This window comes from Myotis brandtii, unplaced genomic scaffold, assembly GCF_000412655.1.
Source record: "Myotis brandtii unplaced genomic scaffold, ASM41265v1 scaffold1031, whole genome shotgun sequence".
Lineage (NCBI taxonomy): Eukaryota > Metazoa > Chordata > Mammalia > Chiroptera > Vespertilionidae > Myotis > Myotis brandtii.
Genome location: NW_005353465.1, coordinates 252,517 through 272,380, shown reverse-complemented (window position 1 = coordinate 272,380; position 19,864 = coordinate 252,517). Strand labels below are relative to the sequence as shown.

General features: G+C 38.5%; 1 protein-coding gene across 1 annotated transcript in view; it reads right to left on the bottom strand.

The window, feature by feature from the left end:
• SUPT16H (SPT16 homolog, facilitates chromatin remodeling subunit) overlaps positions 1 to 19,864 on the bottom strand; it is a 46,524-nt gene that overhangs the window by 12,574 nt on the left and 14,086 nt on the right. The window contains exons 3-22 of the mRNA XM_005856538.2: positions 19,275 to 19,445; positions 18,475 to 18,627; positions 17,366 to 17,512; positions 16,797 to 16,948; positions 15,760 to 15,932; positions 14,147 to 14,237; positions 11,019 to 11,092; positions 10,774 to 10,886; positions 9,172 to 9,237; positions 8,963 to 9,058; positions 8,763 to 8,878; positions 8,525 to 8,678; positions 7,961 to 8,088; positions 7,279 to 7,414; positions 7,047 to 7,173; positions 6,667 to 6,785; positions 5,356 to 5,481; positions 4,854 to 4,966; positions 4,008 to 4,083; positions 3,459 to 3,628 (exon numbers count right to left, since the gene is read on the bottom strand). Coding sequence (XP_005856600.1) covers positions 3,459 to 3,628; positions 4,008 to 4,083; positions 4,854 to 4,966; positions 5,356 to 5,481; positions 6,667 to 6,785; positions 7,047 to 7,173; positions 7,279 to 7,414; positions 7,961 to 8,088; positions 8,525 to 8,678; positions 8,763 to 8,878; positions 8,963 to 9,058; positions 9,172 to 9,237; positions 10,774 to 10,886; positions 11,019 to 11,092; positions 14,147 to 14,237; positions 15,760 to 15,932; positions 16,797 to 16,948; positions 17,366 to 17,512; positions 18,475 to 18,627; positions 19,275 to 19,445 — 2,501 coding nt within the window. The remainder of the gene's footprint in view (positions 1 to 3,458; positions 3,629 to 4,007; positions 4,084 to 4,853; positions 4,967 to 5,355; positions 5,482 to 6,666; positions 6,786 to 7,046; positions 7,174 to 7,278; positions 7,415 to 7,960; positions 8,089 to 8,524; positions 8,679 to 8,762; positions 8,879 to 8,962; positions 9,059 to 9,171; positions 9,238 to 10,773; positions 10,887 to 11,018; positions 11,093 to 14,146; positions 14,238 to 15,759; positions 15,933 to 16,796; positions 16,949 to 17,365; positions 17,513 to 18,474; positions 18,628 to 19,274; positions 19,446 to 19,864) is intronic.

Sequence of the window (19,864 nt, the reverse complement as noted above, 5' to 3'; positions counted from 1 at the left end):
GCACTCCAGAACTCAGGGCCGTCCAACGGCGCGCTGGCCACGCGGGGCAGAACTTCGGGACTTGGGGCGGTTCCATGGCGTGGGGGAGGGTGGGGAAGGGATCCCGGGTCTTGCGCGATGGGTCACTAGTATATACCTATCTCCAAAGTATGAACTTTGACCCTTTTACCACAGTAAAAAATTAACTCAAAAGGAATCACAAACCTGAATGTAACACCTAAATCTATAAAACTCTAGAAGAGAGAACATTTTTTATGACCTTGGGTGAGGCAAAATTTATCAGATAAGCTCTGGTCAGTGTCACTCAGTGGTTAGAGTGTCAGCCCGTGCACTGTAGGGTCAAAGGATCGTTCCCCGGTTAAGTGCATGTACCTATGTTGCAGGTTCAATCCCCAAATTGGGTCAGGGTGTGTTTGGGAGGCAACCAATCAATGTATCCCTCTCACGTCGATGTTTTTGTTTCTTTTTCCTTCCCTCCGTCCCTCTCTTCCTCCCTCCCACTCTCTAAAAACTAATGGAAAAGCCCTGGGCAGTTTGGCTCAGTGGATGGAGTGTTGGCCTGTGGACCAAAGGGTCCCAGGTTCGATTCCAGTAAAGGGCACATATCTATGTTACAAGCTCCTTCCCAACCTGGCCCTGGTTGGGGCTCGTGCAGGAGGCAACCAATCGATGTGTTTCTCCCTCAATGATATTTCTGTGTCTTGCCTTCTCTCTCTTCCACTCTCTCTAAAAATCAACGGAAAGCCCTAACTGGTTTGGCTCAGTGGATAGAGAGTCGGCCTGCGGACTGAAGGGTCCCGGGTTCGATTCCGGTCAAGGGCATGTACCTTGGCACATCCCCAGTGGGGGGTGTGCAGGAGGCAGCTGATTTCTCATCGATGTTTCTAACTCTCTGTCCCTCTCCCTTCCTCTCTGTAAAAAAATCAATAAAATATATATATTTTAAAAATAAATAAATAAATAAAAATCAACGGAAAAATATCCTCAGGTGAGAAAAAAATAAAATAAAAAAATAAAACCAATGGAAAAAATACCCTTGGTGAGGATTAACAACAAAAAAAATTAGGTAAGACTTAAGAGCAACATTACAAAAGAAAAAGTTGACCAAAAATTTCATGAACATTTTACACTTCTGGTTTGTAAAAGACACTTAAGAAAATGAAAAGGCAAAGAAACTATTGGAAGAAAATATATGCAAACTCTGTATTTGTTGAAAGACTTGTATATAGCCTAAAAGATTCTTCAACTCAGTAACAAATTTTCAATATGGGCAAAAAATATGAAGATATTTTTCATCAAAGGTACAGAATGATACATACATATGAAAAGGTGTTCAACATCATTAGTCATCATGGAAATGCAAACTGAAAGCACAATGAGATAGCACTACACACCCACCATAATGGCTAATATTAAAAAGACTGACAATAACAAGTGCTGGTGAGGATGTGGAGCAACTACAATTCTCACACACTGCAGGTTTTCTAGCACCCTGGAAAATGATGTTATAGTTTCTTATAAAACTAAACATAAATTTAACCATATGGCCAGCACTTCCAATATTATAGGTGGTTTACCCAAGAGAAATGAAAACATGTTTATACAAAGAGTTGTATATAATGTTTATAACAGCTATTGATAATAATCCCCAAATAAAAACAACCCAAACGCCTATTAACTGGTAAATGGGTCAAGTACAGACTATTCACACAGTATAATATTCCTTAGTAATAAAAAGGAATGTAGTACTGATGCACAACTTGGATAAATTTCAAAAGCATTATACTAAGTAAAGGATGCAAGAAAAAAAAAAGGTTATATCCTGTATATTTCCATTTATGTAGCAGTCTAGATTCTTCTGAAAAGTGTATAGTGACAGAAACCAGGACAGAGTTAAGGGGATTGACTGTAAAGGGGTATGAACACTTTTAGGAGTGAAGGAAATGTTCTAAATCCTGATTATGATGATAGATATGAGATTGTATATGTTTGTTAGAACTCATCAAATCATATATTTTAATTGGTAAATATTATTACATGGAACTTATACCTCAATAAAGCTGATTTGAAAAAGTCATATGCACGTTACACATAACATTTTGATCCTGTATCACTTACCTGCACATATTTCTTAGGAAAATCCTCATGGAAACCATAAATTTCTGTTTATTTCTAAGCTCTTGACATATTTCTTATGAAGAGACTACATTTATAGCACCTTCCTTTTCTAGATAATGAAGGGGGAAGGAAAGGGGGCAGAGCAAATTATACTCATGGCTACCCAAGCCTCACACATTACCTAGGGAGTAACGGACATCCCCCTGTTTATTTGGGTTCTGGTACTTCCATGAGAAATACTTTTAGCTGAAGTGTGAGCATATGGTGTTAATGGCTAAAATAAAAAAAAAAACCTGGCTAGCATGCTCAGTGGTTAGAGCATCAGCCCACACACCAAAGGGTCTCTGGTTTGATCCCTAGCCCTGGTTGGGGTGCATGCAGGAGGCAACAAATTGATGTGTCTCTTTCACATCAATGTTTCTGTCTCTCTACCCCTCCCTTCCATGCTCTGAAAATCAATGAAAAAATTATCCTTGGGTGAGGATTAAAAAATAAAGTAAAATAAAATAAAACTTTATCTCTCTTATCTCAGTAATGAGAGAGAACAAGTAAGAAACACTCCCCACTTTTTGTAAATATTATTATAAACGAGTATAGATCTTTTTATACATATATCAAATAGAGTTAGAAAAGATCTGACTTTGATTTTCCTTGTATAAGTATCCATAAATTATTGTTGGGTATTCAGAAAAAAGTGAATAGCTCTAATGGATCTTGAATTTTCAAATCCTAGTCTATAACTCAAACCAAAGACAGTTTCATCTTAAGTATATTAATTTTTATGTATAACATACCATACTTATATTTTACTAGAGGCCTAGTGCATGGATTTGTGCACCGGCTGCAGCTGCGCTTCAGTGGTGAGCCCAGTGTCTGACACCAGCCCATGGATCAGCTGAGTGGTGCTCCTGCTATGGGAGCACACTGACCACCAGGGGGCAGCTCCTGCATTGAGTGTCTGCCCCCAGTGGTCAGTGTGCATCATAGCACCAGTCGCTTAGGCTTTTATATCTATATATATAAAAGCCTAAGTGACCATTACGACCGAACAACCGGAACGTCCAGTCAACCAGTCACTACAGTCACTATGACGCACACTGACCACGGGGAGGGGGGGGAGGGCGGGGGGCAGACGCTCAATGCAGGAGCTACCACTCCCTGGGCAACCTCCCGTGGCACACCCGCCCCCCCCAAGCTGGCCGTCACCCCCCACCATAGGCCTCGATTGCCAGCCAGGCTGAGGGACCCAACCCATGCACGAATTCGTGCACCAGGCCTCTAGTATATAGATAATATAGGATTCATGGGGTAAATGGGAGATTGCTGGGACATTTACTTACTTCAACCATTCCTTGATGGGGTCAAGAGAGGCTACAGGAATGGCATTTATCATCGTCACTTTCTTGCTGTAGTCCTTGTAGACAATTACCATATCAAAGTTCTTCAGGTGAAACTGAACCCGCTCAAAGTGAATCAGCTCAACTTCATCCAATGTCACCACAAAAGGTGGCTGTCAAGGAGGAACTGGATATTATCATATAAATACTTTGCCAACGATTATATATTAGCAATTTCAAATACTTTCAGAATCCATTACATAAAGGATAACTAAACAATTTTTGGGGTTTTTTTTGGAAAGACTAATAGCAGTACAACATATTAAGGAGCCCCAGTAAAAGAATCTGCAAAATTAAATTCTCAGGAATAAATTTAAGGAAACCATATGAACTATCAAAAAAACTAAAGAGGCTTATAATCATTTGTTCAATATGTTTTATGTCTAAGATAAGTGAATATCAAAAGAAATAACAAGGATCTACTTTTCAAAACACCTATCCTCCGTTTTCTCTAAGAGTTTTCTTACTAAAAGGGGGTTTAGAAATACTCACCCATTCTGTAGCATTTACCAGCGCACTACTAGTGGGCTGAAGGAGGCAGGTACTCCTATAGGGAGCTCCATTAAATCTGAAAGAGAATAAGAAAAGAAACCACATTAAGACTAAACTTGTTGTAAGAGAAACTGTTATTGCCACAATAAACTTCTGTTTCCCATTCCCAACAACTCCAGCATACTCAATACAGAGTCATTCCCAAAGGAAGCCTCTCAATCTTAGCCACTCATCCCAGCCCTTAAAGTTTCAAGAGGAAATGGATATCTCAAAGGATATCAGTTATATGAAAAAGGAGAAGGTATGTTAAATTATTATTAAAGGAAGAATAACCAATTTTTGTAAAAGGTAGACCCGTGAAACTTCAGGCTAGAAAAAAGAGATATGCCCGACCAGCGTGGCTCATTGGTTGAGTGTTGACCTAGGAACCAGGAGGTCACAGTTCCATTCCCAGTCAGGGCACATGCCCGGGTGGCAGGCTCAGTCCATAGTGTGGGGTGTGCAGGAGGCAGCCAATCAATGATTCTCTCTCATCATTGATGTTTCTATCTCTCTCTCCCTCTCCCTTCCTCTCTAAAGTCAATAAAAAACAACAACAAAAAAGATGAGATAGTCTGTTTGGTGTGGCTCGGTGGTTCAATGTCCACCTATGGGCCAGGAGGTTGAGGTTTGATTCCCGGTCAGAGTACATGCCTGGGTTGTGGGCTCGCTCCCCAATGGGGGGTATGCAGGAGGCAGCCGATTGTGATTCTCTCTCATCAGTGATGTTTCTATCTCTCTTTCCCTCTCCCTTCCTCTCTGAAATCAATAAAAATATATTTTAAAAAATAAAGAAAGATATGTTACCCCAAGTCCCTAAAAGGCACTTCGAATTCCAGTTCATCCTTAGTTAGAGCCTCTACTTTCTCAATGAAATTTTTAAAGGCAGTTTTCAGTTTGTGCCTCATTTCTCGTTCCATCTGTAGAAGAAAAAAAAAATACTAATTAACTATAGCTATTACTTTACTTGTTAACAGTGTATCCCTTCAAAAAGTCTGAAGTGCTTTTGCAGTCATAACTATGATACTAATGGGTATACCCAATTAAAGGTCATCATACCACATTGTATGCGGGAAACAGTCAACGTAAAACATATAAATACGTTTCCCGCATACAATGTGTTAACTGTAGAGCTGAGTCTACAACCTAAATCTAATCCATAAACCACTGTTGCACACGAACTCAGCAGATACCTAAGTTATTCTCTAGATAGATTCAGGGGTTCTTTATAAAATATAACAATTACTGAACTCAGATTTGGATTACATCCTACCTTACTACCCTGCAAATAAAATACTAAATTTCAGACCTGCTCAGCATAGAGGTCATCTCGGTCATGCATATGCTGATGTTTTCCCAAGTCTGTGGTGATCTCCCCCACTTCTGTGTAAAACTGTACATCTGTGTGCCGCTTTTTCCCAAACATGATGGCATTCTGAGGGCAAAAAGCAGAAAGTCAGAAAACTTAGTCTATACAACAGATAAGAAAGCAAGATAACAACAACAAAATGTGAAAATATAAAAGTATCGTTACTAAAAACGACAGCATTTATATAAAAACTAGAGGCCTGGTGCACAAAATTGTGCACTGGTGTGTGTGTGTGTGTGTGTGTGTGTGTGTGTCCCTCAGCCTGGCCTGTGCCCTCTCACAGTCCGGGAGCCCTCGGAGGATGTCCTGCGGGGAGCGGGCCTGACATCCTTAGTGCTGCTGCAGACATGGGAGAGGATCTGGGCACCGCCGCTGTGCTGGCCAGCAATGAGCTGGCTTCTGGCTGAGCGGCGCTCCCTGTGGGAGTGCACTGACCACCAGGGGTCAGCTCCTGCGTTGAGCATCTGCCCCCTGGTGGTTACCGCACGTCACAGTGACTGGTCGTCCCGCCATTTGGTCAATTTGCATTTGACCCTTTTATTATATAAGATAGTTAAACTATTCCTGAAGTCACCATAAACTAATGACATTTGGGAATGTGAAAGAGGATAGACTTTAAAAAGTACTCCTACTTATTACAATGGACTTTGGAGAGATTATGTTGTAATAAATTGTGTCTAAAGCAAAGATTTTCTATTTCAGAAAGAGGAATTTGGAGACCTTATATGCTTTGGTGATCATTATGTATCATCACCAAAGGGACAAAGACACTTAGCACCTTCTAGATGTTAGGCACTGTGGATTTATAAACATTATTATTATAACTATTTATTTATTCTTAATCCCCACCAGAGGATATTTTTTGCATTGATTTTTAGAGAGTGGAAGAGAAGGAGAAGGGAGAGAAGATAGAGGAGAGAGAAACAACAATGTGAGAGAGATACATCGATTGGTTGCCTCCCACATGTGCCCTGACCAGGGCCAGGAATTGAACCAGCAACCCAGGTACATGCCCTTGACCGGGATTCGAACCCATGGGCCTTTGGTGTGTGGGCCGATGCTCCAACCACTAAGCTATGCTGGCCAAGGCTTTATAAACATTTATTTTATTCAATCTTCTTAAAGACCATATGTGATCGGTAACGTTTTCATCAACATCTTTTTTCTTTCCTTTCATCAGTATCTTAAAGGACAGAGGTTGACAGAGAGATCTTGCCCAAGATCACATAGCTAGTGAGGAGAAAGGTATACCTTGAGGTGAAAGTGCAAGACAATAATCATTTCTCCATCACAGGGCTGGAACAATGCATGCTTGATGTTATTGTACAGAATATCCACCTTGTCTCCTCGAACAGATGTGAAGCGGAAACCTGGGGGAAGAGTGGAGGAAGTAGCTAATTACCAAGCAGCACCCTGAGCTTGGCCAAGAGGCACTGCATCTTTCTTTACTGATTTGAACAGGGTCAGAGGAAATGCTGACAACTGTACAGAGCTTTCCTTTTGTTCTGTTCATACAGCAATATAAGCAGATTCCTTCCAGCATTTCCTTGTCGTACTATATTATCTGATGTGTCATTCTTACAAATGTGTCCCTGATTACAAAGCCCAGGCACATGAAAGATGGTCCATACCATTGACATGGGCCTCCAGTGAACCTTGCATCCTCTTTTGGGCAATGTTTGGCCGAATGTATAGATCTTTTAGTTTGGGGTTACTCCGGTTTAGATTGATCACCAGGGAGTCTTGTTTCACAATGCCCTAAGCAGAATGAAAATTAATGTGAATCTTCATGTATCTTTACACATCCCCAAACCCACGTGTCCTTTTGCAGAAAGTTTCTTTGTCTGTGGTGTTCAGGCTTACCTCCTTCTCTTTCTCTTCTGCTTCCCGAGTCTTATAACGCTTCTGTACCTCTTTTATAATCCGGAAAGCATTCTGAAGGTTCAAGGCTGGTACTGTCTGTTCTCCGGGTGCCTTCATATTTGAAGCTCGGTATGTACTGTAGAAGGGGGGAAGCATTTACATGAGTTTCTTCATCAGGCTAGGTAACCTGCATTTTTCACTATATTTTATAACTGGCTTAATATTTTTAGAAGAAAACAGCACCACTGAATGGAGAAACAACGTCTGAACATTTGGAAAGCTAAACAAACAAACAAACCACCTCTTTTCTTCTCTTTTGAATAGAGAATGTTGGCTAATTCATTGGGTGGGACAATCACACTTATTTCTCAAATCTGGCATAACTTCACAAATGATCCCATTCCAAACCATGAAAGAATAGACTCCAATGCGGCACACCTTTCTTGAGATTCTATTGCAAAATATGTGTAGCAAGTATAAAATATTTTCATGAGGATTCTAAATTATGTTTCATCCTCAAAGTAATACAAAGCCTGAAAGGTGATTCTAAACAAGTGTCACTGAGGGAGGCTTTGCCATTCACTAACTAGATGGGGGAGGACAGCACAGAGAATGAAATGCTTCTGAGAGTGCCATTCCAGCCAGCAAGGAATTGGGGATGGTTATTTTCTTGGGAACTCACATTTCCTTGACAAAAGTGGCTTCTGGGTTAGGAAAAATGTTGCCCTCATTCCTGCCCAGAGCACTGCCTGGGCAATAGAAGTTAATTCGCAAATAAGTGTAATCTCCTTCCACCGACATACTTATATTCTGTTAAAAAAGAAACAGCATTAAAATAAACAGGATTCTTTCCTTGATAAAAATTAGGAGTTATAATAGAAATGCTAAAATTAAGTTAGGAATTACAAGCTGATTGCTAAACCTATATATTTAGCATCTTTTTATATGACCAAATATGTTTCAAAAAGAATCATGAGCTCTCCAACTACTTACGCTACGTGTACAACTACAGGCTAAAAAATGCTAAAAAAAAAGATTCAAGGAAAGAGGACAATTATGCTTCTAAACTAGACCAATAAACCCTCTACAAAGTGGAAACTGAAAGGAAGGAAAATGATAGCAGAAGTGAGAAGGGTAGAGTCTGAAGAAGAGTTAGAGAAATGATTTAGATAAAACAATAATCTATGGTAAGCCCAATTACTATTTTAAGAAAAAGTTTGAAGGGAACCTAATTCAATGTTAGTACCTTGATCGTGGCAATGTGAAAGGGCGTCGCTATGCCAAACACAGGCATTATTACAGTCTCATATTTCTTATCAATATAGATCTTCATTTCCCGAATATGTGGTTCCTTAGGCATCAAAGATGGGTTTTTATAGGACACATTAGATTTCCGAGCTCTGGAGTGGGGATAAAATATTTTATGAGAAATTTCTGCAAATTACATATAATTCTGAGACAATGCTCAATGCAAACTCAGTTACTTCTGAATCTGCTGTTCTCCTTTCTGTTCAGTCAGTCGCCTCTTTGCTTCCTCATTGAGTTGAGCTGCCAGTTCTTTTTGATGTGCTCTTCGCTTCTCTTCTGCAGTCATCTCATTCTAGAGAAGAAAAAACCCCAAGCTATCAAAACATGTGAACCATGACCAATACGAGATCAATGTAGTTAAAAACAGTAAACTCACTCGTGTTCTTTCTGTAAGTAATGCTGCCCGTGAACCTCTTCCCAACAGGTCCTCAGCCTCATCTTTCTCTTCCTCCTCTTCTTCTTCATCCTCATTCTATGGGGAAAAAAGTCATAATCAGAAATTTGAGTTTTTACTTTTTAGCCAATATTTTATATCTTCTTCACTGTACCCAAAATTCCTATACCACACACTTATCCTCTTCCTACCTTTAGAAAAATCCCCACATTCTTTACTTTCTTCTTCACGGAAGTGAGAACAGTGGCTGGACCATCCTAGAATAAAACGGAGAAGTCAGACACCTATAAGAACACTGAAATGAAAACACTTTCACCTTCTAACCTAGTATGTACCTGGGAAATGCTTTGAACCTTTGGATACTAGACTTTTTGATAATGAATAAGTACAGTTCTTAGGTCCCAATCTCTCAGTAGGAACTAGAATTTGGAAGGTAACATTGGGATAATAGTTAAAAATACAGGCTTGAGCCAAAACCGGTTTGGCTCAGTGGATAGAGCATCGGCCTGCGGACTGAAAGGTCACAGGTTCGATTCTGGTCAAGGGCATGTACCTGCGTTGCGGGCACATCCCCAGTAGGAGATGTGCAGGAGGCAGCTGATCGATGTTTCTCTCTCATCGATGTTTCTAGCTCTCTATCTCTCACCCTTCCTCTCTGTAAAAAATCAATAAAATATATTAAAAAAAAAAAAATACAGGCTTGAGCCTGGCCGGCGTGGCTCAGTATCGACCTATAAACCAGGAGGTCATGGTTCAATTCCCAGTCAGGGCACATGCCCGGGTTGCAGGCTCAATCCCCAGGGTAGGGCTCATCATCAGTGATTCTCACTCATCATTGATGTTTTTTTCCCATTGATGTTTCTATCTCTCTCCCTTCCTCTCTGAATTCAATAAAAATATATTTTTAAAAAATACCCCTCTTTCCCCTCCACTGTGTAACCTGCTCCAGTGCCTGCAGCCTATGGGCAGAGGCCAGGCTATGGTTCAAGGTCACAGCTTGCTCTGGCATGGGACACTATGAAACCCAGGGGGATGGGCCTGCCACAAATCCAAACCAATGCACACAGACTTGATTTGAAATCTAGCTCAATCCCTGTCTAGTTGTGTAATATTTGGCAAGTTAAACTTCTCTGTGCCTCAGTTTCTTTTTCTGTATATGAGGATAAGAGTATCTACTTAATAGAATTATTGTAAGGACTCAATTAATTCATGAAAGTGCTTAGCTTATAGTAAGAACACTGAAATATTTGCTATCATCATCATCATCATCATCATAATCAAGAATCAGTTCCTGCTAAGTGGAAAAACAAAAAACAAAACAGTCACAGAAGACCCCAAATGTATAGAACAGGGAAATCCTTAGAGACAGAAAGTAGTTTAGTCATTGTGTAGATCTAGGAGACTTGGGGGAGTTGGGGGAATGGGAATGACTGCTAATGGGTACAGGGTTTCTTTCTGAGGTGACGAAAATGTTCTACAGTTACATTGTGGTGATGGTTGGACAACTGAATATACGGAGAAATCACTAAACTGTACACTTTAAATGGTTGAATTATAAATCAGTTTCATTAGAATCGGCTCCTGATATTATCATTGTTGAAGCCATAGTATGGTAACTGTGTGGTTTACATTATTCCCTGTGCGTGGACTACAATCTCTATTCCTAGCTATATTAGGACAGGCTGTCACATGAATTTCTCCCCTTGGCTAGCACTTAACAAAGACTTTTAAGAAGTACAAAATGCTCCTCAAAAGTCAATTCATGAGCACTCAAAAGTTTAAGCAATACAGACCTCATCCACAAGAACTGTGTCACCAATGAATAGAGCATAGGTTTTCTCTTCTGGTTTCTTCCCTTCTTTGTTAGTTAAGTCTGAGAACCCTAAATTGATGCTGAAAACCATCCCTAAAATAGCAAAACAAGAATCAGACTAAGACTGTGAAAGGATGGAAAAATGTAGATTTTATATAGAAAAGAGGAAGATAAAGGAAATTATTCAAAACAGTTATTTTCCTACTGTATGCACGTAAAACTCACCTTTTTTCAGTTTATACTGATTTTTACTATTAATTACTAAAGAGCCTTCACGGAATTCAATTCCCATTCCAAACCTAAAAAAAGAAACAAGAAACTTTAGCAATATGCTAATAGATCTCATACATGGGTCGAGTATAATATATTCTATTTTTTTTTTTTGAGTTTAAAATGAAAGAGTGTGTTCGTGAATAAGTAGGACAGAGATAAGGCTACTCCACAGGCAGAGCAGCCCCACTGCCCCGCCACCCCCAATTAGAGTTTAGTTGAGCCAAACTAGTGACATATGATGGGGAGCAAGATCTCAAATGCTCCCACAATTTATTCTATTTTAATTTTCAAGATAAGGCAGGAAAACATGTTGAGTGATTTGCTGCTGCTGATCAGTCATTTAAGGAAGAGGATTAGAGAGAATAGTCTTTGCACTTTTAATAAGCTAAAAATATCCTAATAAAGTACCCCAAATAACATTTATTATATCAAGTGTTCTTTATTTTAGCTTATTCACCCACATTTAAATTTTAACCTCTACCATGAAATCAAGTTAGGAGTTTCCCTATATGCTTAGCAGAGACCATTAAGAGACACATTATTAAGACAGTAATAACCGGATTAAGAGAGGCAATTTTCAGAGGAATGTTGATAAGTAGACTCATTAAGTCACCTGGGCCAAGACTTGCCATTTAGATCAATATATTTCCTCTTATCCATCAGAGAAGCCCAGAAAGTAACTATATATCCCAGACTACTTTTCATCTAAGGAGACTGCCTACAGCTTTTGTTTCCCAAAATGTCTTGGATTCTATAAGATTTTATCAGTTATTTCTAGGTATTCAATGGTCAAATACATTTGTGAAACACTGGATTAAATAAAAATTCAAATATTTTTTTCTAAAACAATAGGACTTCTCAGAGTATTTAATTTTCGTATTCTTTTAAACAAAAATTATTTATTTTATTTTTTAAAGTTTACATTCAATATTGTTTTGTAGTAGTTTCAGGATCACAGTATACTGGTTAGACCAGTGGTTGGCAAACTGCGGCTCGCGAGCCACATGCGGCTCTTTGGCCCCTTGAGTGTGGCTCTTCCACAAAATACTGACTTCTGCGCATGGGCCACGAAGTTTCAATCGCACTGTATGTGCACGCCTGCATGTGGTATTTTGAGGAAGAGCCACGCTCAAGGGGCCAAAGAGCCGCATGTGGCTCGTGAGCCACAGTTTGCCAACATCTGGGTTAGACAATCAGACATTTTACAAAGTGTTTCCCCTGATATGTCTAGTACCTAACTGGCATCTACATAGTTATTATAATATTAATAACTGTATTTCCTATGCAGCACTTTATATCCCCATGTCAATTTTGTAACTACCAGTCTGTACTTCTCAATCCCTTCACTCCCTCGCCTCTGGCAACCATTATTCTGTTCTCTGTATGTATGAGTCTGTTTCTGTTTTGTTTCTTCACTTATATTGTCCTTTAGAGTCCACATGTCAGTGATATCACGTATTTGTCGTTCTCTGACTGGCTTATTTCAGTTAGCATAATACCTTCTAGGTCAGGGGTGGGCAACCTTTTTGTGAGTGCGTGCCAAAACCAGCAAAATCTCTGACTCAAAATTCTTCTGCGTGCCAACCCTAATTTTTTGAGAACATGTTACGCCTACTTGATATCTCTTAAGGTGTACGTATGTGAAGAACCTTGAAGAAATAATAAAATTCATTCGAGCGACAAAAACACAGTATATGATGATGAAAAATACATTTATTTTTTAATGTATACATGTACACTGATAGTCCGACAGAAAACTTTATGACTCCGTTTGATATTATCAGTGGGACTTCTGCTGCTGCATCACTGATGACAGAGATTTTACATCAGGTTTATATTTCGTGACCTTCAGAGATATCCACGAGCTACTACTTTCATCCGTCAGGCTACTCCTATTACGAGACTTAACAAAATTCATCACTGAGAACAAAGATTCACAAACGTATGTGGATGAAAACATGGAGAGTAACGCTGTTGCAAAGTTTTTTAAACAGAAAAAATTTTCTGGAATGGCATTCCAAGTCCTCAATAGTTCGTTTTTGACACTATTGAAATTGCTCTTCCCTTCTCTCATCAATCCATGTCTATGGTCTTTAAGATAACTTGTTATGCAAAATTATTTATTTATCTAAGATGCAACTACACTGAATTTATCTGAAAAATAAAAAAGTCGATATTAAGAAAAAAATTGTAAAGGGAAGATTATAAGATCTCTTCCAGTTCTCTGAATTTCGCAAATCTTGAGAAGAACTGCTCAATAGTTGACTCGATGATGTTTAAAAACAGCTTTTGAAGGCTTTGACAGTCTGTTCTGTCATCTTTTGGGAGGTCTTTGATGTGCCTCTTGAGGTTTGGGAAATATCTAAATCTCTCACCATCCACATCCCTCTTAAAGACTTCCAGTTTCTTTTCAAAAGCCTTTATGTAACCAAACATAACATCAAGTGTCTTGCCAGTTCCTTGTAATTTAACATTTAAGTCATTCAAATGTTCACAAAAATTGTAAATGGAAGATTATGAGAGGGTTTCTCATGCCAGCAAAAGTTACTGGCTTGCCATGTTTGGCATGCGTGCCAGGGGTTGCCCACCCCCGTTCTAGGTCCAACCATGCTATCGCAAATGGTAAGAATTCCATTTATATATGTACCACAGTTACTTCATAGCTTGGCTATTGTAAATAATGCTGCAATGAACATGAGGGTGCAAATATTCTTTCGAATTAGTGTTTTGGGTTTCTTCAGATATATACCCAGAAGTGGAATCGCTGGGTCACAAGGCTCACAGTATTTAATTTTCAAATGTGAGCTGAGGTGCTCTAAGAAAATACAGCATGTAATGTTTCCTAACATTTGTAGTTTAAGCCTGGAACCTTTATTGATTTCAGTCTAGAAAAATCTCCACCCCATTTCTCGGAGAAGAATTTAAATTTCTCAAATTCTCTGATAACACGATGTGTCTGGCACACAGTTAAGTACAACGGTCCATAAATGTTGGTTGAATCAATCTCAAAATAGTTTGCCTGAAGACAGCCAGTCATAAAAATTTACTCAGAGTGACAACTTACATTCATAGCATCTTACCCTAGGTTTTTGGTAATTTTGTTCAGCAGTTCTGGCTTCTGCTTTTTAACCATGTCAATGACAGCATTATACACATCACATATCTTCACACCTAATGACAAAACAAAAAGAGAACATTAAGTATCTTCCAGAAAATAAAAACCCCCACCATATTTAAAAATCAACTTTTCCTAAAGCAGTGTTTCTCAAAGTGTGAAATACGGAATATAGTTTCTTTCAGGAATGGTAGGGCTTAGAAATTTGTATTTTTTATAAAACAATCCATCCTGTCATTTTAAATTACACTATTTGAGAATCACTGACCTGGGAGACTGTGGAACACCAGGTGGTCTCAGAGAAATAGCTTCTTAAGTATTGATAAATGGCAATACACTAAATTATAAATTTTGAAAAACAGGGCTACAGAAGGAGTGAGTTACTGTTAGAAGGACTCTGGCCTTCATTTTTCAGGGTTTAGGACAGAAAGAGATATTTCAAACCAGAGTAGTCCAGATATGATAGCCTTAGAGGGATCTTTATCCTCATTAAACCACCTGTGTCTATGATTTCCAATAGGATTTCTCAAAATTGACTTGAAATATCATGGGAAATGATGTCTAGAAGCTCTGGGCAACACAGATGGGCTTACAAAGTGGTTAAAGGTGGTAAATATAAAGTCCCACTTAGCCATTTGGGGGTGACAGTCTTAAAAGAGGTTGTATCTTGCTTATTAGCAGGATTACTATTAGTTCTGCTCTTACACTAAGATTATTCTATCCATTCAATGTAGAATTAACATGACACATTCTGTTGGTAGAGATACTAGTTCTCTAACTTTCTAAGGTGCTTCTAATTTCATACACTAAAAGGATCATACACTATGATCAAGAGGGATTTAGACCAGGAATACACGGATGATCCCACGCTCATAATTCAATCAACATGATACACCACATTTAACAATACAAAGGTAAAAATCATATAATTACCTCAATAGATGCAGAAAGAGCATTTGACAAAATTCAATGTCCATTAAAAAACTCAAGAAAGTGGGTATAGAAGGAATGTACCTCAACATAATAAAGGCAATATATGACAAACCCACACCTAACATCACACTAATGGTTATTAATACTGAATTGCATATTTGAAAGTTGCTAAGAGAGTAAATCTTAAAAGTTGTCACTCATCACAAGAAAAATAAATCTTTATGTATGCTGACAATCGTTAACTAGACTTGCTGTGGAGGGCATTTTGCAATATACTAGTATACAAATACTAAATCATTATGTTGTACACCTGAAACTAACATAATTTTGTATGTCAATTACACCTCAATTAAAAAAAAAGAACTTTCTAAAATTCTAAAGAAGAGTAATAAGGCCATAATATTTCACGAAGATTTGGACACAGTGGTGTATCCAGTCAGAGAGGTTTTTGTAAAAATCAATGTAAAACCACAATAACCACACATGCCTAAAAGTAGATTCAAGAACTAGAATGCTAGGATAATTAGAAGTTAGTAAAATCTAATTCTATTTTTAGTATGAGAGTCCCAGGGACATAAACTCACATAAACATTAATAACACTTTTGTTACTTGATTTCCAAACCTTCTTTTGTAAGGCACCTCACCGTGTCTTAATTCCTTTAGCAGCTCCTCTTGAAGCTGGAGCAAAAAGTTGTAATTTTCTTGAACTTCCTGAGAGGGGTCAACCATCAAAGTGCGAACAAGGTTGGAGCAGTAAGATTTGAAACGAATACCCATGGCACAAGTGATGGACCCAAAATGCATATGATTCTTATCACTAGAAACCAAAGGAAGAAAGCATTTCATTGATTACCCAAACTAGGAAAGGCCTTACTATCTCTGACATATAACATCTGTAATCATTAACTTTCACTGCTATATCCCAAAGCTGAACCAGAAGAAGGACCTACATTTTTTAAAAATAAACCAGTTTATAAAAGACCTGGAGTAAAATTAGTGACCAAAACTTTGAGGATGAAAATTCAGTGAGAAGTTGAGTTGTTTCCTAATTATGCAAAGGATATACTACATTCTATTCTAACTAGAGGCCCGATGCACAAAATTCATGCAAGGGGCTCAGCCCTCACCGCCAAGGCAGCTTGCCTTGGCCCTTGCAGCCCTGGCTTCGTCCAGAAGATCATCTGGCTGTCCGGTCTAATTAGCATATAACGCTTTTATTATTATAGATAGTATGATGGTAAGGAGTCACTTATCCACCGGTCCAGTATGAACTGCAGTATTCACTCTGAAATAATTCCTTCAGGTTTGACCAGGGAAAAAAAGCATTCTTTATAGTATTTTTTTAAATTAAAGAGGTTACATTATACAACACCTAATAAGATTTTTATGTTGTTGTGTGTTTTTTTGAGGGGGAGGGGTGTGTGTGTGTGTCATGTTTTGCATTTTTTTGCCAGGCATTTTTAATCATTTGGAAAAATGCTTACAATCAAATGCTCAAGTAAGAAATGAGTAACTGTGAAATAAGAGAGAAATATGCATGGAATAAGACAAGAAGACAATATAGAAGGCAGAGTAATAGTTATTCTGTCTCCCATTTTTTTGAATTCCAGATGAGTCAAAAGAAAAATAGGCTAAAGGTTGAAATGTTCTAGCTGTTTTATTTTGAAATTCTCAAACTTACCTCACCACACTGAACTTGAGATTATAGTTGCCACCACTCTGAATGATAGGAGGATAACACATTTCCACAGTAGAGGGGTCTGCCCCAGCTAGGTATTTTTTCTCTTCAATGGCCTTTTCCACAGATTCAGCCAGTTTGCTGTGTCGAACTTTCTATAAGTATACCCAGAAATGAAACAATACTTACTAGAGAGTGGCAAAAAGGGGTGCTGCAATTTTGGATGTTATCAATGGAAGACAACATATATCGTGGTATCCCTTAGTATGCTATAAAAATCTTATGATTTATGCACTAGATAACATACTGGTATTTGTCCAAAGCAAATTTAGATGAAAATAATATGTGGAAATCACAAGTATTAAAGAAATTCTCAAGTAAAATATTGGGTAAACATAGAAACTATAGTGCAAGCCTATAGTTATTTTGAAAGAGAGCTGGCACAATGATGCACCACCAACTTAATTATCAAAGCCTTCATTTCAAAGGAAACTGAACAGACCAAAACACTGCAATGGTAGGGTACTTCTGGTTTATTAAAACAGTAAAAAGACTTTCCCCTCTCCATTTACCTCATCTGCATCAACTATTTCCATGACTCTTTCTTTGAAGAATTTGTTGAAGACCTCAGAGGTGATGCTGGCTGCTTTCTTCATTAAATTGAGCTCCCCATCCTCCTTTACAGCAATGGTATAGGCCACAACTGCACTGATATCTATCTGTAGTCAAAGTGGTAAGAGTTTTTAACATGCAGATATAGAATTGCTAAATAAATTCATCTCTCCCAATGTGAATATTATAAGTGACGATATTAGGTTATTTAGCAAACGATTCATCAGTAGTTTCCAGAATATCTAAATATTCCTTTCTTGGACTGAATAAACATCTGAAGTAACTCTTTAACAGGTCATTGTGTACATTTAAGAGGCATTAAACTACCATCTTAAATGTAAATGCCCCTCTCCAGACATTTCTGTAAAGGTTGAAGAAAGATAGGCAAGGAATCAGGGGACAAAAAAACAAAATTTTTCTGGATAAGAGACTTACTCTAAACTAGTGACACAGCACGTGAAATCGTGCGAGACCCAGGACCCCCGAGTCCCGCCAGCGCCACAGGACTCCTCCAAGTCCCGGCGTGCCGCGGGACCCAGAGTCAAGTCCCCATCCACCCGCATGCGCCTCGCCACGAATGCAGCCTCCTGGTGACCGGTTTTTGGTCATTACGGTGTTACGACCACTAGGTTTTTATTATATAGAAGATAGCTCAACTATCTCCTGAATGCCTCACACCTGAGTGAAAAGTAAAATGGCTTACTGGCTTGGCCGGTGTGGGTCAGTGGTTGAGCGTCGACCTATGAACCAGGTCAGGTTTCAATTCCCAGTCAGGGCACATGCCCAGGTTGTGAGCTCTATCCCCAGTGTGGGGCCTGCAGAAGGTAACTGATCAATGATTTTCTCTCATCATTGATGTTTCTATCTCCCTCTCCTTCTCCCTTCCTCTCTGAAATCAACAGAAATATATTTCCAAAAAAAAGGCTTACTGGTCAGCCAAAGGGAATGTAAAATGGAAATGTAAGATAATGTACAGTTTTCCCACATTCTCTGCACTATCTGTTATGGAGGTCCGTCACACTTTTGCCTTCTCAACTCTCAATTTGCTTCTTTCCAGGAGTATTCTTACTTTGTCAAAGCCCTCTTTGTTGAGGCAGTCATTCCAACTCTTCATGAACTCTCCAGGGAATTTGTCTTTGCTGAACACTCCAATCTTCTTGCCATTCTTGCTTTCTTTAATGGCTTCAATCATTTTGTCAAAGCTGCTTTTATTACTTTCATTCTATTGGTGTCACAGGAAGAAGAGGGGTTTGTCAATTGGTTTTAGAATTAGACATCTATGTACTACTAGTAAAAATTAGCAGAGACAAATACTCTAAACATTGGAAAGAATGAATTCTATCCCCAGGCCCTACCCACTTCTTTAGGGCAAACAGTAACAAACCAAAAGTTAATACATTTCTTTGTATATTTTTATATGCTTAGGTGAAGTGCCATAAAAGTTGATCATTTCCCCCCAGGAACAGCTGAGAAACTCAAACACATAGGTGAACAATATTCTGAGAAAAAAATCTTCGTCAGGTGAGCAGTATGAAAAAAAAAATTACATTTAATAAAAACTAGAACTAAGGTATATCTAAATTTCCTTAAGGATATTTGAAGCTATTTGTTCCAATTAAGGTACTCAGATGAAAACAAGCATAAGTTGACAGTATCCTCGAGAATGGACAGTTTGTTTAGCCAAAGAACTGACAGGGTTGTTCAAGTCTTTTCTTCTTAACAATGAAGATGCGACAAAACTTTGAAATTACAACCACCCTCAGCTATAACCTTCCCCTCATATTCTATTAAATTCTTAGAAGGCATTTCTGTTTATCACTTTTACAAACATTCTTTCACATTTATGACACATTCTTTACTAGTTCTGACCTTTTCTCGTATCAGCAGTGTGATGGCAGGGGCTCCATTAGCATTCTCATTGCCCTTAGTATTGGCAATCTGTTTCAAGAACTCCACTTTTTTTTTGCTGGCCATAAAAATGATTTTGTCATCACAGAAGACCATGATAGTATCAGTTAGTTCATAACCAAAGAGCCATGTCTATTGGAAAAGATAACGACAACAGTTTTTACAGATAAAAAAATTAATGTACTTGTACAGACATATTTATAAAATAAGATTATGTGAAATTAACTTCAGAATAATCTGAGGTAGGAGGGGGCCTGGATGTGGACAAATGAAATAAAATTGGCCAGGAGTTGACAATTTACTGAAACTAAACAACGGGTATACAGGAGTTCAATATTATTATTTTACCTAGTTTTATATGTTTGAAATATTCTGTTACAAAGACCATCAAATCTTGGGACAATTTGTGTTTATTGAAACTATCTTATTTTTAGGGCAGAAGTGCATAAAATGGGACAGAATAAAGCCCTAGGGAACAGCGCATTCTACCTCCCCCAAAGATTGCTAGTTGTGTACCAACTATTAATTTAATTTTTTCTCTCCAGAAAAGA